Source organism: Hemibagrus wyckioides, linkage group LG03 (genome assembly GCF_019097595.1).
Source record: "Hemibagrus wyckioides isolate EC202008001 linkage group LG03, SWU_Hwy_1.0, whole genome shotgun sequence".
Lineage (NCBI taxonomy): Eukaryota > Metazoa > Chordata > Actinopteri > Siluriformes > Bagridae > Hemibagrus > Hemibagrus wyckioides.
The window spans coordinates 30309810-30333776 of record NC_080712.1 but is presented as its reverse complement, the minus strand read 5'-3'; the positions used below and the strand labels follow the sequence as shown (position 1 = coordinate 30333776).

General features: G+C 39.5%; 1 protein-coding gene across 1 annotated transcript; it reads left to right on the top strand.

The window, feature by feature from the left end:
• Nucleotides 1-47: 47 nt before the first annotated feature.
• Nucleotides 48-5239, top strand: dact2 (dishevelled-binding antagonist of beta-catenin 2). Its single transcript, XM_058378423.1, has 4 exons — nucleotides 48-419; nucleotides 2302-2434; nucleotides 2544-2843; nucleotides 2961-5239. Exons 1-4 carry the CDS (start codon nucleotides 132-134, stop codon nucleotides 4766-4768), a joined length of 2529 nt encoding a protein of 842 aa, XP_058234406.1. The 5' UTR covers nucleotides 48-131; the 3' UTR covers nucleotides 4769-5239.
• Nucleotides 5240-23967: the final 18728 nt, after the last annotated feature.

Below are 23967 nucleotides of genomic sequence, written 5' to 3'. Positions count from 1 at the left end.
GGCGTGGTTTTAGAGCCGCTTGTTGTATCCGGTCTGCAGAGCTGACCTGCAACCCAGAACTGGTTTCACGCACAGGAGCAGAGCATCAGTAATCTCGCCTCCGGATATGCCTTAAAAAAACTTCTGCAAAGATGTTGAGCAGAAAATCGGAAATGTCTGGAAATGCGGTGGTGCCTGCGGCCGTGGACCGCGGCAGGGTGGCGGAGAGGCTGCGAGCGGCGTTTGCCGGGCTGCAAGAGCTGCAGGTTTTGCGGGAGAAACAGGGCAACATGGTGCAGCGGGCGCTTCGCATGGACACGGACAGGGACAGTGAACATGTGGGCAGTGATGTGTGTTTACACCAAAGTGACGATGATACAAACAGAGCAGAGGAGCAGCAGCGGCTGGAGGCAACACTCACAGCCCTCAAACAGCAACTGGTAAGAAAAAATAAATAAATCAATTAACAAAAGGTGGAGCGCGTGCGTAAATTAGAGTTAGGATCTGTTCTAGGCGTATAACTTATGAAGACATGATATGTGTGCTTTGTATGCAAACTAATAGGCTTCCATTAAAAGTTAACAAGAGTTAACTTCAGAATGGAATATATTGTGTGCATCTTACTATAGACCCTAACCACTTATTGGTGCGCCTGCGCAGTTGGGGGTGGTCGTAAATCAAGGTTCATTCCAAGGGACAGGGCTGGGGGCTGGGGGGTGTTTCCGTCTCTGATCATTAACCCGCTTTAATTAGAATGGCTACAGAGAACCAAATGACCTCGGTTTGGTGACACCGGTTTGACCCCAGGCTGCTGCAGGTTATCTGATCCAGCTCCTAACACACATGGGCTAACAGAGGTGGATCGACTATATAGAGTTTCTATAGAATGTGCATGACCTGATGAGCGCTAGAGATGGATAAATATAGCTGGAGCATCGTCTCTGGTGAACATGTGCACTTTCGGTGACCTCGTGTACTCTATCGACTGGCATAGGAACAGTAGCTCCCCAAGGTGGAATTCCTCCAGAGGATGTGGTTCTGCTCAGTGAACGGGGAACTTTTTTTCATGCAACAGTGGCCCCCAATTAAAAGGATTGAAGTGCATGGAAATAACATGCGAGTCAAGTGGGAAAACATAAAAGCTGGTTGGTCATGCATGTGGCAGGTTGACAAACAGGCAGCTCTGGATACACAGTGAGAGTAGTATTGTACTTAGTATAAAATTATTCTTGGAGAAACTTGTTTGTTTGTAAATGACAAGGCATAGTGATGTAAATAAATGTTAACATGTGTTGCTTAGAGATGTTAATCAAGTCAGGAACCTGTTTGTTTAGTTTAAGTGTTTTGTGTTAATGCCAATATTTTGATATATTTGATGTGCAGTACAATTTTTAAAGCCTCTTTCTTTACAGTGGATGATTATGGAATTCTTTGAGTCAGTATTTGGCATACAGTGTTGCGGTTTAGTATTTGTCTTGGTCTTGTATTGCTTTGTGTTTGTGTGTACACAATGCTCTGTGTTTCTCTGCGGGAGAGATGAGTGAACCTTCAACATCGCACCCCCGGGCCATTCCTTGTCCTTGCACGGTTAATGGTCAACTACACTCCCTCATTCTTCTTTTTTTCTTCTTTCCTTCCCCCAAATGTCTTATAACTGCAGGAGGTCTGTGTCATTCATTAAAGATCTTTAAGAATCTGTCTCTTTTGTTTTCTCTTTATATTCCTTCCTTAGTCAATAGAGTAGTTAAATGTACAGGACTTTGTATAGTCACATGCATGGCTGAACTTTGTTTGCTTCATATGGAGGCCTTGCTCAGTGTCTTTTTTCCAATTAATGTTAACTTTGAGTTCTAGACATATATATAATGTTATAAATTCATTAATTAAAATATATAATAAATAAATTCATTAATTAAAAACACTAGAGCATGATGGTGCAATGAGTATCATTACTGTCTCCCTATTTCGATCCTGAGTTTGAGTTCTTGTCCACTTGTTCTCCATGTGTTTGCGTGGGTTTCCTTACGGTTCTCTGGTTTCCTCCCACCTCTCAATAAACTATGGTAGATATTCTAAATTATAACATGTGTATGTGATGTATTGGTATCCCATTCAGGGTCTATTCCCCACTCTGCACCCAGTTCTGTGTTAAACTACAGGGTCCAGAACCACCACGACTCAGACCAGAAGAAAGTGTTTAGTGAACATGAATAAATTAAAAACAGATTTTGCACATTTAGTATGCAAGATCTGTTGGAGCTGTTCTGAGTTTTGCATTTTTAAACAAATGTCTATGCTAACCAGCATACGCTTTGCTTGTAGACCCGTCTGCGCAGACAAGATGTTGGACTAAAAACACACCTGCAGCAGTTAGACCAGCAGATCAGTGAGCTTAAACTGGATGCATGTAAAGCTTCTGCTGAACACCTGGAGAGCGACAGCCGGCCCAGTTCAGGTGAGTGGGCTACGATTGTACATCCTCACATGAAAAACTCATTACAAGCATATAACTAATAACTTTCCGTTTATTTGCTGTTTCTAATAACGGACATTTCTTTATTTAGGATTCTTCGAGCTCAGTGATGGTGGTTTGGGCTCTCTATCAAACTCCTGCACCTCTGTCTACAGCGAATGTCTCTCAGCTTCGTCTCAAGCGAGCCTCCTTCCACTGTCCTCAGGATTCTCATCTGCGCATGGCCGTAACGCCCAGTTGCAGGCTGAAGTGTCCCGTAGACGCTCTGCGGACGAGACTACGGCTCAGCCGGACGTTCCACGAGGCCTGGGTGTACGTCTGGGTAGCAGCGGAATACGCACAGGTTCACTCAGCTCCTCAGAGAGAGCCAGACAAAGGCCTGTCTCAACAGGTGAGCAAGAATGTTGAATGATTAATCAGTATTGATTTCTAAAACCCTTTTCTGTTGTAGGGTTTCCACAGAGATTGATTATATGGTTCTAATTTTGGGTTTATCTTGTTTTTCTAGGTGATCTTGACAGAGTGATCAACCCTGGATTTGGCTATTATAAACCGGTTGATGTTAAAACCTCTACCATCTCCACTAAGTTCTGCGACCCTACTGTGGATCCCAAATATCAAAGCAACCTTGTGTCCCGCAATGGTACTGAAGTGTACTGCTACCCAAGCCCCCTGCATGCTGTAGCCCTCCAGAGCCCCATCTTCTCTCTCAGTGGAGAGAAGGCAGGATCTGTGGCATCAGATGCCCAGGATAAACTTTCTAAGGACATGCTTTCCAAACATGAGCCAAGTGGCCCCAAACCTGAAGGCTATATCGTCAAACTGCTCCAACGCAGCTCAAGTAAGATGAGCCTTCAGAGTGAGGTGGGTGTGGAAAAAGGCCTGATTCCAAGTAATGTTGCTCAGGATCATGGGCTTTTTGGGTGCAGAATAAAGCAAGTGAATGATGACGAAGGGCAGGGATCCCTCCAAAGGAAAATGGAGTCCACCAAGAATCCAATGAAGGATGGAATGAAATCGCTGCCGAGACCTGCTGACGAAAAGCAAGTGAATTTAAACAGCGTTAGAGCAGAAGAATACAGACAAATGTGTCTTGTCCAGTATTCAACAAGTACAAGGAATCAAAAAACTACCGCAGTGATGCATCAAGAGAAAGTGGATGAAAATCAACCTAGGGATCAGTTTGACCAGGGGAGTGGCCTTGAAGATGCATCAGCAGTTTCAAAGCCTCCTGAGAGGAGACCTAGCTTTACTTTCCCTAATGAGCAGAATAAAAGCAGAGATGTGAAATCTGAGTTTGTTTGCGCCCAGTTTGTGCCCGCAGGATCTCAGAGGATGAAGGTGCGTCAGGCAGACAAGAAGACAAAGTCTGTAAAACTGCGGAAGAGGGGTCACGAGAAACCGGCAGGTAAAAAGCACCATCTAAAGCACTCATTCCGAGAGCATGAAAAGGATAAAGGATATAACAGTAAAGCACGTGCAGATAGAAATCCAAAGCAATTCAGTACAGAGCGGGAGTTGATCGATGCTCCACTTATGGAGCCCAGACTTCGTTCTTGCTCAGAGTCTAGTCTTTTGGGGTCTGGAAATCAATGTGGCATGCACGTTCATTCATACCGGCAGCAGAAACATACCTCCAAATCCACCAGACTCCCAAAGGCTCAGTTCCCAGATGTAGAGAACCCACCCCGAAAGAAGCAGAGCTCTCAAAAATGGCCCCTTGCTCCAGAGATGCAGGTTCCACTTGCTCCACCAACCCACCACCAGAGGTCCAGGGAGGTGCCTATTCACAGAGTTTCACAAAAGCCAGGAATGGTGCGAAGTTTAAGCACTAGACCCCGCTCGGGCCACTGGGGTGGTCTTCATCGTCCACTCCATCCCTCTCTGTCCTCATCTTCTTACTTTAGCAATCTCAACTTGAAATATCCCCCGGCACCTATGTCTGCCCACTACCCACCCAGGTGTGAGTCGGAATACTCGGCCGAGTGTGCCTCACTCTTCCACTCCACCATTGTGGAGAGCAGCGAGGGAGAGCTAAGCGACTACACCACCAACCGCTTCGGAGACAGTGAGTCAAGCCAGGAATCTCAAACCGGTTCTGACTCGGACAGCAGCCTGTCGCTGGACGAAGATGATTTCTACGAGGAAGACGACGACGAAGGAGGTCTGGTGTGGGCTGAAGCTACTGTGGGTCCCACAGCCCAACAACACCTTCGTCCTGAACCAGCTTCATGTCGCATCAAAGCATCCCGAGCACTGAAGAAGAAGATCCGCCGCTTTCAACCAGCTTCACTTAAAGTCATGACCCTCGTATAGTCCTCAAGCTTCCTTCCACTGGTCAGAAGTTTACAGTATTCTCACATCTTTTAAATAGTTCCAAGACTCTACATGTTTGTATTGTCTGTGCAAGTCCTTAGGAAAGAGACTGATCTTATGCTATGCTACGTTATGTATCTTTATGCAAGGCACTCCATTTTAAAACAAATTCCCATGTACAATTTATTTAGCCAAAGTGTTCAAATGTTTATGCCTGAGCTTTATGTAACCGCTTTTAAGAATTTGCCCATGCACCAAAGACTACTCTTATTGACAAATGAATACAAAAAAATGAAGCACCAAACATGTTTTTCTTCTGTATATTGTAAATGTTCTGCTGATATTTCTTTTAGCCATCTTTAAAATTACCAAAAAAGTCACCTAGTAAGAAGATACCTTGTATTTCTCGGAAGCCACTTGTGTGTGATTATTTTTCACATCTGATTTTTTGCTATGCATCATAATCTCCTTGCAAATAAACATTATTTAATGTTCAAATTACTTGAGATGTTCTTCATTGGGAGGGAGAACTGATTAGGTATTGATCTATCAGAAACTCATGAGTGACCTTTTGTGTAATGGGAAGGCACAATGCTTCACGACACAAGCCATATTGCTCATCATGGGGCTGAAATCATATTGACAACCTAGCATTAACTTTAACATATTCTCGGAGAAGAAGGAAGCTGACATTTTTTAGTGCAGAATGTCTGAAATACCAGGAATACTAACAAGCACCCTCTTTACCCTTTCGTCCAATGTTAAAGCCACCTAGAAGAAATGGTTAATAAATAAGTAAATCACATATATGTAGTTTAACTCCTATGTTCCTTGACACTTTCTATAAGAGATCATTGATTTATTTTATTTTTTTTTTACAGTGCCTTACCCAAAGACTTAAGCAGACAAATAACCCACATACATTGTGCCACAGATGACATCCCTACTCTTACTGATCATCCTTATCTGCACTACATGAGTAGACTAATAAAGCACATGTGCACAAGCGAGATTACAAACCAGACCACGTTGTAAAAGTTTGCCTTGGCAGAATGACAGAAGAGTATTAGCAGGGGTGGACAAATCATAAATTCAAGCCTAGCTCGCTGAGCAAGTGGAAGCGCTGACACATGCCCTATTTACTAAAGTGCAAGGCAACGTATAGACAGTGAGCTAGTTAAATGTGTTAACTTGAACTAAGGGAAAAGAACAGTTCCTTATCCTCTTGTGATCAGCATCAACAAATTGTAGCATTTGAGCTACAAGTTGGAATTGAATCTAGGGTTTATAGGTCATCGATGTTGTCATACCATGTCCACCAGGTAACTATAAATAAAGTCACCTGAGTACAAAATCTACAAATCCTGCTTGCCCTATCTAGTGATTTCTTCCAGGTAGAACACAAGATGTGCACAATTTATGTCTCAACAACAGCATTTTTTTTTTGCTTATTAGGAATACGTCTGCACACATTAAGCTTAGAAATTGATTTACACACATCAGTATTATAAAACAGCATCCGCTCTGTGATGATTTATTTAATCTTGCACCACGCGATCCAAATTCAAATTCAGCTTAACTTCAGCTTCATGCAGCTTTAATCAACATAACTTCCTTTCTCTGGGGGAGTCATTTAGCCAGGAACACATGACTGACTAATAATCAGCAGATTCCAAGCTATAAAACGTGGAATATTAAGAGCAGCATCATCTCAGTCAATTAGTAAAAAACATAGACATAATTTGCGCATGATGCTGGCTAGGTGTGTGTGGGTGTTTATTTGGAATAGAGAGATAAGCGTAAAAAAGAATGAGAATCGCTAATATGTTTACAATTACAGCACTTTTAATAAGTATTGTACTTGAATCAGAGCCTTTTCTATAAACACATGCACACAGATGGAGCCCACATGATCTCCCGGGCCTCTTTTCATCTCTGTCAGACAGGGCTTTAAGAGGATTAAGTCTGTGACACACTGTCTCTAAATTTCATCAACTTTTACTTACAAGCTACAGGTCTACATGATCCTCTCCCTCTCCTCATGGCTACAGACTGTGCAGTAAGTCCTCTCCCCACTCATAAAGGATTATTGTAAACACTAAAATGACTAAAAAGGAATTAAATAAAGCTGTGGGAAAGAGTTTGTGTGATATAATGAACTTGGTATGTCAGTTTAAGTCAGCTTGCAGGTGGATGGATCGATTTGGAAAGCCAAAATGATGACGAATCTCAGGAAGGGATTTTGCCAAATTAATTAGCTGAACAATTTATTATATACAACTAATGAGTGCTTGTAATTCTGAAGAACCAGATGCTGGGAAACACATGAATCAAACTCCTTTCAAGGGAAATTTTATTTGGCCAGAATAATGATTTCAGAATTGTGATTCTCTGGTTTTAAATGAAGCTAAAAACAACACAGGCTCTTTTTGTGCATCAGCGACAACCAAAACAAGACTTCAAAGACGATCCACACAGTCACATGCTCGTTTTTATTGGTCATATGAAGTTTCGGGTGTGACCTACCCTGTCTGGCTACAGCGACCCTTGACCCTGTTGAGAAAGGGGCTTAGAAATGGGCCGAATGTGAGGAAGAACAAATGGACTAGTAGGGAAAAGAGGAGAAAAATGAAGGAGAATGAGGGCACAGAGAGGAGGAGGAAGGATCCAGCTGTGTTTCTTTGAAGTCTGGTTGAGGCCAGTGGACTTGACCTTGCTTGTGGCTGGATCATCACACATACATCATTATTAGATGCGCTCTGAACCCTTTCGCCTCTCTTGATTAGTGCTGTATCCTTTCCCAGCGCTGTTGAACACTGCTCTAATGTTCTTATGCTGATTCGAAAAATGTTTGCATATTGACAGGAAGGAAGTTTTCTGTAATTTTGCATTTATGGGAGGCGAGCCTTTAGGACAAACACAAAACAATCTGGAGGGAGAACGACCGCTTCCAGCTGCCATAATAGAAGAGATAATTGGAAAAACTCGATTCGCAAGACATTCCACAACATGAAACGTAACTAAAAACGGATACAAATTACGACGTGTCATTCCTAAGAAAATAAAACAGTGTAGTTGAAGAATAAAGCGGAATCAAACATGAGAATGCTGTCAGTGTGCCAAAGGGAAATAATCCTGTTTGGGCTGGTAAGAGTAACTGTTGAGCAATCCCATTGATTGATTATTTTCCTATAGTAGTATGCTAAATCGTATTTTTTGTCCTCTGAGTTTAGAGCTTGGAAATGATTCAGGATACCCATAATCATAAGAGTTCCTATTCTGGCTTTGGGCTTTTATTGACCGGTGTTTGAGGGACTTTTGTTCACCTGAGTGATTCATTTACATGATTCTCCGACTCCTTGATCTGATTCAGTGTCAAAATAAACCCCCAAAACACTTCATCTGTCTAAAAATAAACCAGAATACAACAATTCAAGATTTCATAAAAGGAAATCTAGAGTAGAAAACAGGATTATTATTTTCCCATGAATTATATTCACCTCTTCATCTCTGCAGATGCTTGACATCTGCACTGACAGCACATGAATGGACTGGAGGAGGTATTGTAATAAACAAAGACATGCCACACACCATGAAAAGTCGTCCAAATATCTTGGAGCGTTCTTACTTACAAGCAACTAAATGCAGGTTTAACGCTGCTTCAGCGCGACACAAAACGGTTGCAACACCCATGTTAATAGTCTGCAGGTTATTACTGCTTATAAACAAGGAAATGGGCTTGAGAGGACATGTGGGAATGTTAACTGACAGTGGACGCCTGCTAACACATGCACAGACATGCATGCAACAAACCTGAATAACATTTCTAAGGAATACACATGACAAGCCCAAAAGTCTACACGTCTGTTCAGCCGAACCTTTTAGTTAAGATGCAGCAAAATGCTCAAACTGTTAAGCCTTTAACTCCAAACCCATTAAGAATGCAGCTCGCCTCAGGAATGCCACCAGATTGTTTGGGTACAAATATTTGTCAGGCAATAAAACAAGAGACCAAGTTTCTTGCTACTAATAATCATGGTTCTTTTCAAATTTGGGATCATCATGGATAATTAATCAGTGATGTAAGAAATTTCTTTTATTTAACATTTATAGAAGGAGTATCCAGTAATAGTCTGCATGATTTCCACCTTTTTAGTACTTTCTGTGCATTCTGGTATCTAAATAAAAATAAATAAATAAAAAATAATTAAATAATATTAAATTTCAAAAAAGGAATGAAAAGAAAGGCATGTGAAATAAGTTTTGTTTCCATCTGTTATATTAGTTGTAACAAGAAACCTGCCTCGTGGATGCTCGGCAACATTAAATGTAGCTATAAAAGTAGACGAAGTATGACGTGTCATTCATTCCTAAATGAAAAATTGGAGGAATGAACTGCAGTGTGTACACAAATAGCAGACGCACACAATATGATGGATCAACCCCACAATGCAGCACTGATTTCGGATTAGTTTGGTGCTAAGCAGCCTTCACAAATATATACACATACAGTTCATACAAGACACACCGTTATATCAGGGTTGCAGGCTAAACACATACAGGAAGGTCTTTTCGAAACCTTTCTCAAGGATTATTCTTGTTAGATGTAATATAGTAAGACAGGAGAAAGAGAAAGGGAAAGCAGCTACCCAGGGGTGGTGCTAATTGAACCAGGGGTAGGTAAGGAGGGATCGGGGGAGGTTGGAAATGCTCTAGGGTTTCCATTGAGGATGAGGTAATCCCCAACCAAATGGCAGCCCTTTAGGCTGTGTCACAAATCACCGAGTTATTGCTCAGACAGAGATACCCCTTTATACCAGCACCTTCTTTCTCTGTGTGTTTGTGTTTCCTCTTTCTCATCTTCTACTCTGTTACATTAGGTGCACTTTCTCCTCAGACATCGTTATGTCTATGGTATTGTGTCTGTTTGGGTACAATGGAAGAATGTATCTCGATGGGAACCATAACTAATGTCCTTATAAGGATAAGATTCATATGATATGTAGGACAGTTTTGACCTAGTGGTGACCCTGGTATTTTATTTCTTTCTTTTTTTAAATAAAAAAAATGTTATTTAAAAACTTAAAAGGGCCAAAGGTCCTCATAAGAATATGTGTGTGTGTGTGTGTGTGTGCATGTATGTGTGTGTGAGTTGGGTACAGTTCAGTTACGTGGTATTTTACTGAAATCCTGTTAATTGACCACATTTTGCCTAAGTCACATGTTCGAATGCATGATCTGAAGTTCCTGAAGATCAAAGTAACAAGAAAATGAAGTCTTTGTCCTGTGTGTGTGTGTGTGTGTATGTGTGTGTGGATTGGTTCATCTGCATCCCGTTTTTTTAGAGCACATCTGCGTAAAAAGCTTTTCTCATCAGAGTGACAAAGATGTTCTTGGGAGTTTACTCTTCATCAGGTTAAAGCCATGTCTCACTCCACACACACACACACACACACACACACTCAACTAAACTGTGAACTGAACTGTACCGAACTCAAACACACACTCAAACACTCATTCAATATCATCCATGTCTACAGCACCACCCATATTAAACCTGTTTACACGCTGTCTTGCACATTCATTCATTTGCTGTTTTTGCACACCACACTTCAACGCTGCCACCAACTGCTGCTACTACATAAGTGTATATGTTTACAAGAACCCTCTTTGTTTACAGTCCTCTTATTTTTGCACAATGCATTGTATAATATACAGAATGTATACTGGTCGAAGCTATTTCGTGTATCTGTCCTGTAGTGTTTTGTATTGTAGTGTCTGTTTGCACTAGGTTGCACACTATGTACTTTATGCTGGCTTACTTTAAGCCCTTAGCTCTATGTTGTGGTCCTGGAGAAATAAGCTATATATGGTTGAAATGACAATAAAGAGCTACTTGACTTGATGCAAAAAATAACATTTGGTAGGTTAAAAAGGTACCGTTCAGTTACATTGGGCACAAATGCTGTTTTCTATAAACTCTAGAGGTTTTTGTCTGAAAGAAAACACTTCTATTGTTGATTGTTGACCTCCAGTGTTTCTCACATCAGTGAAAGGCTTTCTGTTCCATATATATTTCCCCCCTCTTGTTTCTTTCGTGAAGTAATGTGTAATACCATGCATCATCGTGTTTATTGTGTAGTTAAAACCAGACACTGCAGCTGGAAGTGACTATGATGCATCTTCTCTCTTTAAATTTGTTATTCTGTCTTCCAATTTATTTTGTTTTCTGGTTTGCTATTTTGTTGTCTGTTTTATTTTGTTTTCTGTTTTATTTTGTTTTCTGATTTATTTTGTTTTCTGTTTTATTTTGTTTTCTGTTTTATTTTGTTTTCTGATTTATTTTGTTTTCTGATTTATTTTGTTTTCTGACTTGTTATTTTGTTTTATGATTTATTTTGTTTTCTGATTTGTTATTGTGATTTTGGTTTTGTTATTTTGTTTTCAGATTTTGTTATTGTTTTTTCAGTTTTGCTGTTTTTGCTTTGCAATTCTCGGCCTCTGTAAATAACCGAGCGATGATTAAAAAGGTGAATTTTAGATAAATCAGAAATGCATGTGTACCGCTGTGAAATTCCTTCCTATGCAAATAATGAGCAAAAAAAAGACAGCAAATGCATCCACCTTTTCCAGTACAAACTAGTTTTTGGGTTGGTTTCAGGTCTTTTGTGTGCTTTTGAGAAGACATTGGCTTATGGAGACTTAACTCCAGAGCACTGAAGTGAGATTTTCTGTCTAATTGTGCTTCTATGAGGGTTAGACAGCTTGTGAATGGGGAGGGAAGGGACTCTTCCTCCTTCTGCTTACTGTACATATGAATAGAGACAGCCGAAACCCTTAACCTCATGAATACGAATGGAGCTAGGTCTCTTGAGTAAGCTTCACCAGATTTAAGGAGAAAAGTCAACTCTAAAAGCATGATTTTTTTGGAAGAAAGTGTGTGTGTGTGTGTGAAGGACAGTAAATGCAGAAACCCTAAGGCCCATCACCCATCTCAGTACACATCCTGCTTGCTGGTGCTTAATCCTCTCTTTCACGCTTTCTTTACACCACATTGTCCACAGAACTACTCCATGCTGTGGTCAGGTTGTCTAAATACGCAGACAGCACACACACACACACACACACACACACACTGGCATTCACAAACACATTAAGAGAATGCCTTGCGTGTCAAGAAGATGGTGCAGTGTGGAAAACAAGTTGTCAAGGCTAAGAAATCACATGCATGAAACCACACGATAAATTCAGCGTCAAAGCGTGTCCGTTTTTTGAACTGCTTTTCAGAAAAAAAAGGGGAAAAAAACAACAACACAAAGGCAGCTGATAAGCTGAGCTGATAACAACTGAGTTTAAAGAAAGTTAACTTTTCCATTCATAACGAATAAAAATAAAATCAGTTTTTATTCATTTATTGTGATATTTAATGCTGTGGAACGTCTTGGATACAAGTCTATTCCTTTAATCCTTAATTCCTTTAATCCCAGACACTTTATTCTCTATGACCTGAAGTTAATAAGACAAAAAAAAAAAAAAAGCAACTTCCCTGTGTTGGAAAACTTCAACCTCTGGCTGATACAAAGCATTGATACTAGAGACTCCTTCCAAAACTATGCTAAACTAATTGTAGAAAACATCAGTAAATCTATGATGCATCAGAAATTAGACCGTTTTATTCCATCAGACCAGAACCAAGCTTGTATGATGGTATCATTTTATTGTATCATCTGACTGGAAAGCAAACTATTACTACAGCAAAAGTTTTTAAAGCAATTATTAATCTCTTCAATTTTATTAGGACATTCTATTAATACTGTCTGTAAGCTTGGATTTGAGCAAATGTGCGATTGCTCTCATAACTGTCTGCTTCCCCATGTGTCCATAAAGAACTCACTCTTCCTTCAACTCAACATCTGGTTTGTTGAGCTCTACCCAGGTCTGAAGTTCAGGAAGTGTTTCCTAAAGCTCTTAGAGCTGGACAGGAAGCACTGAATAGCCAGCAGATGTTCAAGCTGCTTTCAGTCCTAGTATGAACCCCACAGGAAATGGCTTAAGCAACCTGCCCAATTCTTATGCCAATGTTAATCTCAGAGGATTAAAGATTAGGATCCGAGATAATCTTTTAAATCTGTGGCTCCGCTGTGGGATCCTATCATATAACGATTAGTGATATGACCTGTAACTTTCAGAGTAGTGGTGTATTCGATTTAAACGTAAATGTCTATCTCTACAGGTAAGTACAAATGTTTGGGTTTTAAATAGAAAGAAGAGGAGATATACATTTCACAATTTATATGCAAGGAGTTTTCCAGTGTAGGAACCTTGCAGAATTCTAACAAATCAATTATTGATAGCAATTTCTCATTAGTATAAGTTACTTAAGCTAATTTCTTTCAACTGGCTGTTGCTACACATGTGAAAATAATCATCATCCTCATCATCATCATTATCTGAGGCTTACAGAATCCTCCCAAATAAGCCTTATCTTCAACCCCCTTTGGAAGTAACAGATAAGCGCAAGTTCTCCTGTCTGAGGAGATTGCAGAGGTGTTCTAACGTTTGTCAGATGAAAGGCTGAGCTGAGAAACAGATGGTCCATCCTCTCCGTCAAAAAGCCAGAAAGGTTGTAAGATAACAGCTGAGCAGACGACCAGGACGCCACAATCCGTCAGAGCTGCTGGGGAGTAAAGTTCACAAGATGTTCCTTGAGCTTCAGGAACCAGAAAGGAAGAATCATCAGGATATCCTGAGGATTTATACCAGGATATCCAACCAGGACAAATGTTAATGGTGGATGATTACGGTTTCTGGGAAAGACGGCGGAGTTTGATGATTCATTTAACCAGGATATCACCCTCACATGTTTGAGCAGGATATCTGACTGGTGGAGTTTTAAGTCTCAATGCTGTAATTCAGATGCCACAATTATGCATTCCAGAATAATGACTTTTAAACCATCGTCTTTATAAATGGCTGCATTTCTGTACACACTGTTCTACTTAGCCCTTTAGGCCCCCCGCACAGCTGCTGATGCACTGCTTCTCTATCTCTTCTAGCTGAGAACTTTGAAGTCACTCACTTCCTAGGGCAACCTTTGGTTTATTGACGTTTCAGCACTTTTAAGCTTGCACCAACAACGTGGCCCTCGGTCTCAGCAGGGGATGCCTTTTTATCTTTCCAGCACAGTTACTCCAATCAGACACCTCATTCTCCTGCCGTTCTTTATCACACCATTTACATCTGAGCACATTTGCTCTAATATGTGGTCATAAAGTGACTCGAATTGCAGTTAGAGCTCCTCACTTGGTCTGGAGTCGGCTTTAGAGGGCAGGCTGAAGACTGTGAGGTGTGGAAAGGGACTTTTTCGAATTGATTCTGTCTGGAAACAAATACAAGGTGCTGGTTCTAGACATGGTGTACAATTTCACACAATTTTTTTAGCCAAAACGAAAGAATCAATTGTATTTAAAGTCACACTGGTGTCATCCAGATGAGAATGTTCTTCTTAATGTTTCTTCCTCATCTTGTCTCAAGGGGTATTTTGTTTGCCCTCCTTGCCTCTGGCTTAACTTTCAGAGGTTGAAATGTACATCCAGATTTCTGGAAAGCTGCTTTGTGACAATATCTATTCCAATATCTATTGTTAAAAGTGTTATTAAAAAAAAACAACTTCAGTTGATTTTATTCTCTGAAACTTTGAATCAATGATATCCTGAATTTTTCCTTAAATTATCAACACATCTGCCTGAGATTTGTTCATTTTCATTTGCATAAATGTTAATACCATAAACCAGAAAGGTTTTTTTATTTTTCATTTTGCTACTAAGTCTAATCTAATGTTAGTGTTGAAGGTGATGTAGAATTGGACTTTGGAACTGTCCTCAAATGTCCTCCACAGTTACCTCCTGTTATTACATATTCAAGCAGCAATAAAAGTCGATCCCTCAGCGGCCTCTCTGTTTTAATTCAAAAAGGCAAAATAAAGGAGGTTTATCGTTTTATCAGGAAAAGGTGAAGAACCTGAAGACTTTCTGATGATAGAAAATATACTGATGCTCCAGGAAGCTTGGGGTGAAATCTCATCAGATTATCTTGAAAAACTGACAGCTAGAATGCCCAGGCTGTAATTGCTGCAGAAGGTGTTTTTTGAGCACAAAGGCAAAGTTTGAAGAAAACATTCATCATTTCCATCATTATTTCTATTTCTGACATGTCAGCATGTCCTGTTATTTTGCTATATTTTCTATTCAGACTAATTTTGTGTGTTTCCTTGGAAAACAATAAAATTTTTGAGTGATCCCAAACTTTTGCATGGTAGGTATATATCTATAGCACCCTCCACAATTATTGGCACCCCTGGTTAAGATGTGTTCTTAGGCTTCTAATAAATTCATTTTTTATTGCAGAAGCATAATCTCACACTGTCAAGTGCTGTCTTGTTGGCAAAAGGGGGTTGTACCAAGTATTAACATCAGGAGTGCCAATAATTGTGGCACACATGATTTCATGTAAAAAAAAAAAAAATTCTTTATGCGGGATATTTTTTTCCACTGAATAATTGTACTTCAATTAAATGATCATTTTTTCTTTTTTTGCATTGTGGTTCTATATTGCTTTAAAAAAATGAATTTATTAGAAGCCTAAGAACATCTTAACCAGGGGTGCCAATAATTGTGGAGGGCGCTGTAAATATATACAGCAGGTAAAATAAGTATTGAACACGTTACCATTTTTCTCAGTAAATATATTTCTAAAGGTGCTATTGACATGAAATTTTCACCATAACAATCCACACACTCAAAGAAATCAAACCACAGGTGTACATAAATTATGTGTTATAATGTGAAATGAGTATGAATTGGGGAAAAAAGTATTGAACATGCTTACTGAAATTTATTAACTACTTCGTACTTAATCCTTTGTTGGTAATGACCGCTTCAAGACCCCTACTGTATGGAGAAACTAGTTGCATGCATCGCTCAGGTGTTAGTGAAAAGAATTATCAGAAAAGTTGTGCAAGAGCCAAGGACCACTTGTGCAGAGCTTTGGAAACACCTGGAATTAGCAGGTACAATTGTTTCAAAGAAAACAATAAGTAGTGCTCTCAACCGCCATGACCTGTATGCATGTTCACCACCCAAGACTCCATTGCTGAAGAAAAAGCATGTTGAAGCTCGTTTCAAGTTTGCTACACAAGCCTGTGAAATACTGGGAGAATAGAGTCGGGACAGATAAGACCAAAATAGAACCATAATACACACCATGTTTGGAGGACAAATGGCAGTGCCCATCAGCCCCAAAACACCATACCAACAATGAAGTTTGGAGGTGAGAACAGTATGGTGTGGGACTGCTTTTCAGCATATGCTACTGCCAAACTTCATATAATTGAAGAAAGGATGAATGGAAAAATGTACTTAATCTGATAAAAAATCTGCTGCCATCTACCAGGATGATGAAGATGAAACGAGGGTGGACATTTTAGGAAGACAATGATCCCAAACACACAGCCAAAGAAACTCTCAACTGGTTTAAGAGAAAGGAATTAAAGCTGCTAGAATGGCCTAGCTAATCACTTGACTTGAATCCAATTGAAAATCTATGGAAAGAACTAAAGATCAGTGTTCATAGAAAAGGCCCATGGAACCTTCAAGACTGTTTGTGTAAAGAAATGAGCCAAAATCACACCTGAGCAATGCATGCAACTAGTTTCTCCATACAGGAGGCATCCTGAAGCATCTTGAAGGCTTTTGTATGAAGTATGAAATAAATTTCAATAAGCATATTCAGTATTTTTTCCCTCTGTCATTTCACATTATTAAACATAATGTATGGACATCTATGGTCTGATTTCTTTGCATGTGTGGATTGCAAGGGTTGTTACCAACATCTGTTGAAAATTTCATGCCAATAGCACCTTTAGAAATAAATTTCTTGAGAAAAATGGTTATACTTATTTTACCCGCTTTTATTTAATGCACAACATTTGCAACAACAAAACTACAAATTACTGTCTGATCCCCTGACCAATCAGATTCAAGAATTCATCAATGCTATGGGAAGTATTAAAAATGTTCCCCTAAATTTAGAGATAATGTGTACATAGATGGTTGCGAGAAAAAGAACAAGCACCATGTCAGTGGAAAAAGAGTATCTCTGGAGATGACAGTAGCCTCCATTGTAGATGCCAATAAAACAATAAGTGAATGAACATCCAATTAAATGTTGTCCAATTAAATCCAATTAAATTTTTTTTGTTATACGATGGTTCCTAATCCTTTGGGTCATAAGCCTAGGAGTGATGAGTCTCAAAGGAAGCCCTAATACTGAGTTCCTGCCCCCTCTCTTGATCCTGGGCAGGTCCCGACTCGCATATGAGCTGGCGAGGTATCTCCTACAAAATAATACAACCGATGGGGAGAGAGAGAGAGAGAGAGAGAGAAAGAAAGAGAGAGTACAGGATATGAAGGAGACTGAAGGAGGACAGATAGAGAGAGCGAGAAAAAGAGAAATGGACGATTTTAATTGAAATCTGAGAAATGAATCTAATAGATACAATACAATAGAAAGAAATCTTGGAGAAACACATGCATCAGACAAAAGACTAAAAAACAAGCCTGTGTAAATATCAGGAAAATCCCCAGCTGAACCTTCAGACACTTGGAGCCTTGGAGAATCTGCCCTGTAACTCAATCCAGAAGTAAAAGTGCTGAAGGATCGTACCAACAGGCGATGAGTGACATGGACATGGTCTGAAGGACACTTCACTCTGTCAGTGTGTGTTTATTTAGAGCCGGTGGACTGAACATTTCCATCTGGCAAGACGCAAAGCGAGGGAATGGATCTGAGACTAGAATAACAAATATGACGACAGAGTTCACGTCTGTTTAAAACAGACAAATAGAAACAAATTCCAAAGTCTCTCTCGCTGTCTTTCTAAGTCTGTCTCTGTCTCTCTTTCTGTCTCTGTCTGTCTGTCTTTCTTTCACTAACTTTGTCTTTCTCTCTGTCTCTCTTTCTGTCTCTGACTGTCTGACTGGCTCTCTCTCTTTCTCTTGCTACCTCTGTCTTTCTTTCTGTCTCTGACCATCTGTCTCTCTCTCTCTCTCTCTCTCTCTCTCTCTCTTTCTCTCTCTCTGTCTGTCTCTGACTGCCTCTCTCTCTTTCTCTCTCTCTTTCCTTCAGTCTTTCTCTTAATTTCTGTTCCTTTTTTTGTCTTTGTCTTTTTCTCTGTCTCCATCTCTCTCTCTCTCTGTTTTGCTGTTGCTCTCTCTCTCTCTCTCCCTCTCTCTCTCTCTCCTCCAACTTTTCCTTTAAATAAACTTCTCTACACCTAGATGAGTAATATTCGGATGTCAAGTTCTGACATCTCTTCTTTCTTTTATCTTGAAGATGAAATCTGATTGATTAATATATTAAAACCAACCCGCATATTCGTCACCTTGCTTTGCTTGTTGCTCATCAGATCTATGACCATGAGAGACAAGAGATACATGATCAAACTAGCTTGTTGTTTCTGGCTCAATGAACACATCAAAGATATATATATATATATATATATCCATTTCACTTACTGTAAATGTTGGGAAAAAAAGATTTCCTGTTCCAGCACTAGCTGGAATAAAGACATAAATATAAGATACATCACTATAAGGATTATTTGTGATATTATTCTGATTATTGTGATACAAATACATCTCTCTCTCTGCACTTATATGCTAAAGAGTTCCAGACACCTGAATTTATGGCCATGCTGATAAAAGGGCAAAGGTCAAAGGAAACTGATTATGTTGTGCAGAAAAGGAAGCTGAAACAGAAATGCTTTTAAAGATGAGTCCAAATTGTGCTACGAGGATGTCACTGTTAATGGAAAGATTATCCATCTCAATTTACAACATTTTGCACGTACAGAAATTTCCGGTTTCTCAGGAACATGACAAGAGACGTGTTATTTGGTTTATTTGGTCTTCTAAATTTCAAGAAAGAGAAATAAAAGGGCTGGTGAGGGAATTCACTGAAAATGAAGACAGCTTTCTAGGAAACTATAAATGGACAAAAAACGTAATATAAATGGATGAAAAAATAATCATCTTTGGATACAATACCAGAACTCTTTACTGTTTTCAGAACATTCAATTCTTTTTAAAATTATATTGCTGAATAAATAACTTTTTTTCCACTGAGAAATACAATGAGACAAACTGGACATTATTTTTTATTTATTTATTTTTAAATCCCTTTTTTATTGAATCTGTAATTAGCATCATCAGCGCTATAAATATACGTGTGCGCTTGATAAATTTACTCATTATGTCCTCAATGCATCTCTTTCATTACTGAGCCATAAATTCTAAAAAAAAAAAAAAAAGATAACATTTTCTGAATACTTAACTCTTGCCATAAATCTCATAAGGCATTGCAATTAGTGTAGTGCTGACAAGAAGCATGTGACACTGATGGATGAGGCTTTAAAAGCATAGCATAAAGCAGCGGTGGGGTCGAGAGAGGAGAAAGTGAAATGAGAAAAGAGAGAGACAGAGAGAGAGAGAGAGAGAGAGAGAGAGAGAACGAGAAACCCAATTCATACACTCTCTCATGCTAGATAAGGCCGGGGCTTCATCATTGTGCCTTGATCTTGCTGATGCATATAAAAGACTTGTCCCCTGAATTCCTTAGTAGGCTTTAACAAACACACACACAGCCCAATCTCCCTTCATCTCCTCTGTCCTACCCCCCACATTACCATGATATAATCTCTGCTCTTATATGCTAAAGTGGTCCAGAATTTATGGCTGTCCTGATAAAAGGGCACAGGTCAAAGGAAACAGACTACATTGTGAAGAAAAGGAAGCTTTAACACAACAACTGTTGGAATCTCACGCTTTACGGTAAAGATACAGCATGTGCTTGCTATAGAGTTACTTAATAAAGTTTATAAAATCATTTTATAGCAGCCACATGGTATATTTTTGCATATTTAATGATCGTAAACTCTATCTTGCATGTGCACAGTACATTTTCAATGCTGAAGCTGGATCTAAAATGTGAATAGCTTTTCTTTTTTTATTTTATCAGTTATTAAAAGCCATTTACTCTATAGTAAAATATATATATTTTTTAAATACACAAAACTATGGATACTAAAAAACTTTGTTTACTTGAAAAATCCTGTGTGAAGGGGGAAAAAAAGCATATTATTATAGTATTAGTATATTTGAAGATTCAAAATTCCCACAAATATTTATTTGGTTGTATAAAAAATATATATAAAAAAAGTAAATAAAAATAAAAGAAGTGTGAAATAAATAAATATATTACAATATTCTGTATTATCAGACACATGCTATTTATTTATTTATTTATTTATTTAATTAATTATTTAAATAATTTGACACAGTCAGTTCTAAGATTCTAAGATTATTTTAAATTATTTTCTACTGAATTCTCAAGACCACAAAAGAGATTTAAATAAGTAAAAAACTGCATAAGGTATATAATAAACAATTTAACGTTTTATTTTACATTACTAAAGGATACAATACTGTTATGAGCAGCTCTAAGTGTTTCTAGTTCATGTCTGCAGACCTCATAATCCATGTGATGTTACATGTCTCGGATATTCTCTTATGTGACTATAGAGTCGAGTCAGTGCGCGAGAAACACGGCTTTGTTATAATCCGACCTGTTCGACTGTAATCCGTACGTCTTTGTGATCCCGGGGTGTTGGCTATATTGGTTTGTTGGATTTGGATTTTCACATGATGACACAAAGACCCCAAAGGAGGAGAAGGGGGGAAAAAGCTGCTTATTTGAGGTGATCACTAACATTCCAGAAAGTTCCAGATATCCAGGACAGTTAAAACTGCAACTTTACACTACAGCTCCCACTGCAGCTATTAACATTATTTTCTAGACTCTCAAGGCACTTCCTATATATGGTTAAAAGCTCAACCATGTTTCATATCTGCACTGCTACATTTAATTTAACTTACTGTACTCTATATTTAAGGTTTTTCTTCTTCCTTCTAAGTCTTATGTTCTGTGTGTATATGTGTGTATATGTGTGTATACATACAACAATCAGCCATAACATTCTGAGTGAATAACACTGATGATCTCTTCATCATGGCACCTGTTAGTGGGTGGGATATATTAAGCAGCAAGTGAACATTTTGTCCTCAAAGTTCATTAGAAGCAGGAAAAATGGACAAGCGTAAGGATTTGAGCAAGTTTGACAAAGGGACGAATTGTGATGGCTAGACCTCTGGATCAGAGCATCTCCAAAACTGCAGCAGCTCTTGTGGGGTGTTCCCGGTCTGCAGTGGTCAGTATCTATCAAAAGTGGTCCAAGGAAGGAACAGTGGCGAACCAGTGACGGGGTCATGGATGGCCAAGGCTCATTGATGCACATGGGGAGCAAAAGCTGGCCCGTGTGATCCGATCCAACAGATGAGATACTGTTGCTCAAATTGTTAAAATAAAAGTTAATGCTGGTTCCGACAGAAAGGTGTCAGAATAAATATATATAATTTAGCTTATAATCCATCTAATAGATAGACAGATAGACTCAACTTTCATACAGTTTTTACTCCAAGTTGGAATTTACATCATTAACCAGTAAATTATTAGTGAAGCCTTTTTTACATACACACTGTGGTATTAGCTAACAGCAGCAATGCTCAGTAGCTTAATCCTAATGACACACTCACTCACTCACTCACTCACTCAAATCTTTCCTATTTTGCTAGAAAGCACACTACAAAGTAATAGTAAAGAATATTATATATTTACTGACTTCACTAATGCTACTTAAACAAGGCTTAAATAAGTGAGACAGTCTATAAATTGTATTTTAAGTATTTTGTAATGAGCCATTGCTAGTGAAAAGAATAGTAATGGTTAGACTGAGTGGTGGGATTAGTGGTCTTCTGTGTGAGATTGGGTTGTTGTGACTGCACATGAAATGTTAATTTCCAGTGCAGTTCAGCCTAAACAGTTGATATATTTACGACGCTGTAATGTCGATGTCGTAAACATATTTATATTTGTACTTTTATAACATATTAAGTCAAATCTCCTCAATGCCGAATGGATCAGTCTGTTCTCAAGGAGCAGTAACCAAAACAGTGAGTAAACTGAATCGCTCCATCATCATATACAAAGGCTAATGCTAGGAGGATTACAGTTGGTACATGTGACCTAGCATTTGCCCACACACACACACACATACACTCATCCACACCCAAAGCAGCCTTCATTTTCCCACGAATGTTCATAGTAAACAGTAATTCCTAAAACAGTTGGTTGTGGGATGGCGTCAGAGCGTCTCCTCTAAGTGAACGTTCAGCATCTGCTGGAATCATGTGCGTAAGAGACGAGCTAATGGAAATGGGAAGTGAAGGCAAGTAAACAAAAGGCAGGTAACGCTGCTTCTGGTTCCGCTAGTGCAGTTATCACATCTATTTACCGTTCAACAATTCTGTGCTACTAATAAAAATTTAAACTGAATAAGAACAAAGAAGTCACTTTTCAAGTAAACCAAGTTAAATGAAATTATATATTGTACAGATTCAAATGGAGAAAGCTCCAGAGCTTCAATTTTAATGCTAACATGTCAACTTTTTACACCACTAACTAGCCTATCCTACTCAGTTATCATTAGTTACCCCTGAAAATGTTCCAAATAGTCACCGAGATGCATATGAACAATGACACAAATGACATCTGTATACAACAACTGTATCCAACAGTTAAAGTAACCTGTATATCCAGTGTTGATGTTTTATACAGCTGAGTCAGAGCAGATGAGCAAACGTAATCCCTGTGTGATACGCTACATTTTTAATCCTGGCTGCTTTACACAAATCCAGACAGGAAAGACGACTTTCCTAATATGCTGCAATCTCACTCTCACTAGGTCTTATATAAGCTTCAGGTAATTTTACATTCTGGTCGCCATGTTGTGAATAATTACGCAATACTGAGTGTGTCCAAACTCTTGAAAGCCTAGTGGCATATCTGGAGGTTTTATGAGCATTTTTAATATGATGGGGCAAGTCGATATTAGCTAACTGACTAATGATTCTGAAATAAACTTCCTACAATGTAGCTAATTAACTATTATACACTATATTGCCAAAAGTATTCGCTCACCCATCCAAATAATCAGAATCAGGTGTTCCAATCACTTCCATGGCCACAGGTGTATAAAATCAAGCACCTAGGCATGCAGACTGTTTTTACAAACATTTGTGAAAGAATGGGTCGCTCTCAGGAGCTCAGTGAATTCCAGCGTGGAACTGTGATAGGATGCCACCTGTGCAACAAATCCAGTCGTGAAATTTCCTCGCTCCTAAATATTCCACAGTCAACTGTCAGCTGTATTATAAGAACGTAGAAGTGTTTGGGAACGACAGCAACTCAGCCACGAAGTGGTAGGCCACGTAAACTGACAGAGCGGGGGTCAGCGGATGCTGAGGCGCATAGTGCGAAGAGATCGCCAACTTTCTGCAGAGTTCAATCGGTACAGCCCTCCAAACTTCATGTGGCCTTCAGATTAGCTCAAGAACAGTGCGCAGAGAGCTTCATGGAATGGGTTTCCATGGCCGAGCAGCTGCATCCAAGCCATACATCACCAAGTGCAATGCAAAGCGTCGGATGCAGTGGTGTAAAGCACACCGCCACTGGACTCTAGAGCAGTGGAGACGGGTTCTCTGGAGTGACGAATCGCGCTTCTCCATCTGGCAATCTGATGGACGAGTCTGGGTTTGGCGGTTGCCAGAAGAACGGTACTTGTCTGACTGCATTGTGCCAAGTGTAAAGTTTGGTGGAGGGGGGACTATGGTGTGGGGTTGTTTTTCAGGAGCTGGGCTTGGCCCCTTAGTTCCAGTGAAAGGAACTCTGAATGCTTCAGCATACCAAGACATTTTGGACAATTCCATGCTCCCAACATTGTGGGAACAGTTTGGAGCTGGCCCCTTGCTCCAACATGACTGTGCACCAGTGACCAAAGCAAGGTCCATAAAGACATGGATGACAGAGTCTGGTGTGGATGAACTTGACTGGCCTGCACAGAGTCCTGACCTCAACCCGATAGAACACCTTTGGGATGAATTAGAGCGGAGACTGAGAGCCAGGCCTTCTCGTCCAACATCAGTGTGTGACCTCACAAATGCGCTTCTGGAAGAATGGTCAAAAAT

Bases quoted from the DNA above. Each gene is read 5' to 3' on its own strand.
- dact2 (XM_058378423.1), top strand. From the start codon at position 132: ATGTTGAGCAGAAAATCGGAAATGTCTGGAAATGCGGTGGTGCCTGCG. The intron at 420-2,301 runs GTAAGAAAAAAT...CTTTGCTTGTAG, and splicing joins CAGCCCTCAAACAGCAACTG to ACCCGTCTGCGCAGACAAGA. The intron at 2,435-2,543 runs GTGAGTGGGCTA...TTCTTTATTTAG, and splicing joins CGACAGCCGGCCCAGTTCAG to GATTCTTCGAGCTCAGTGAT.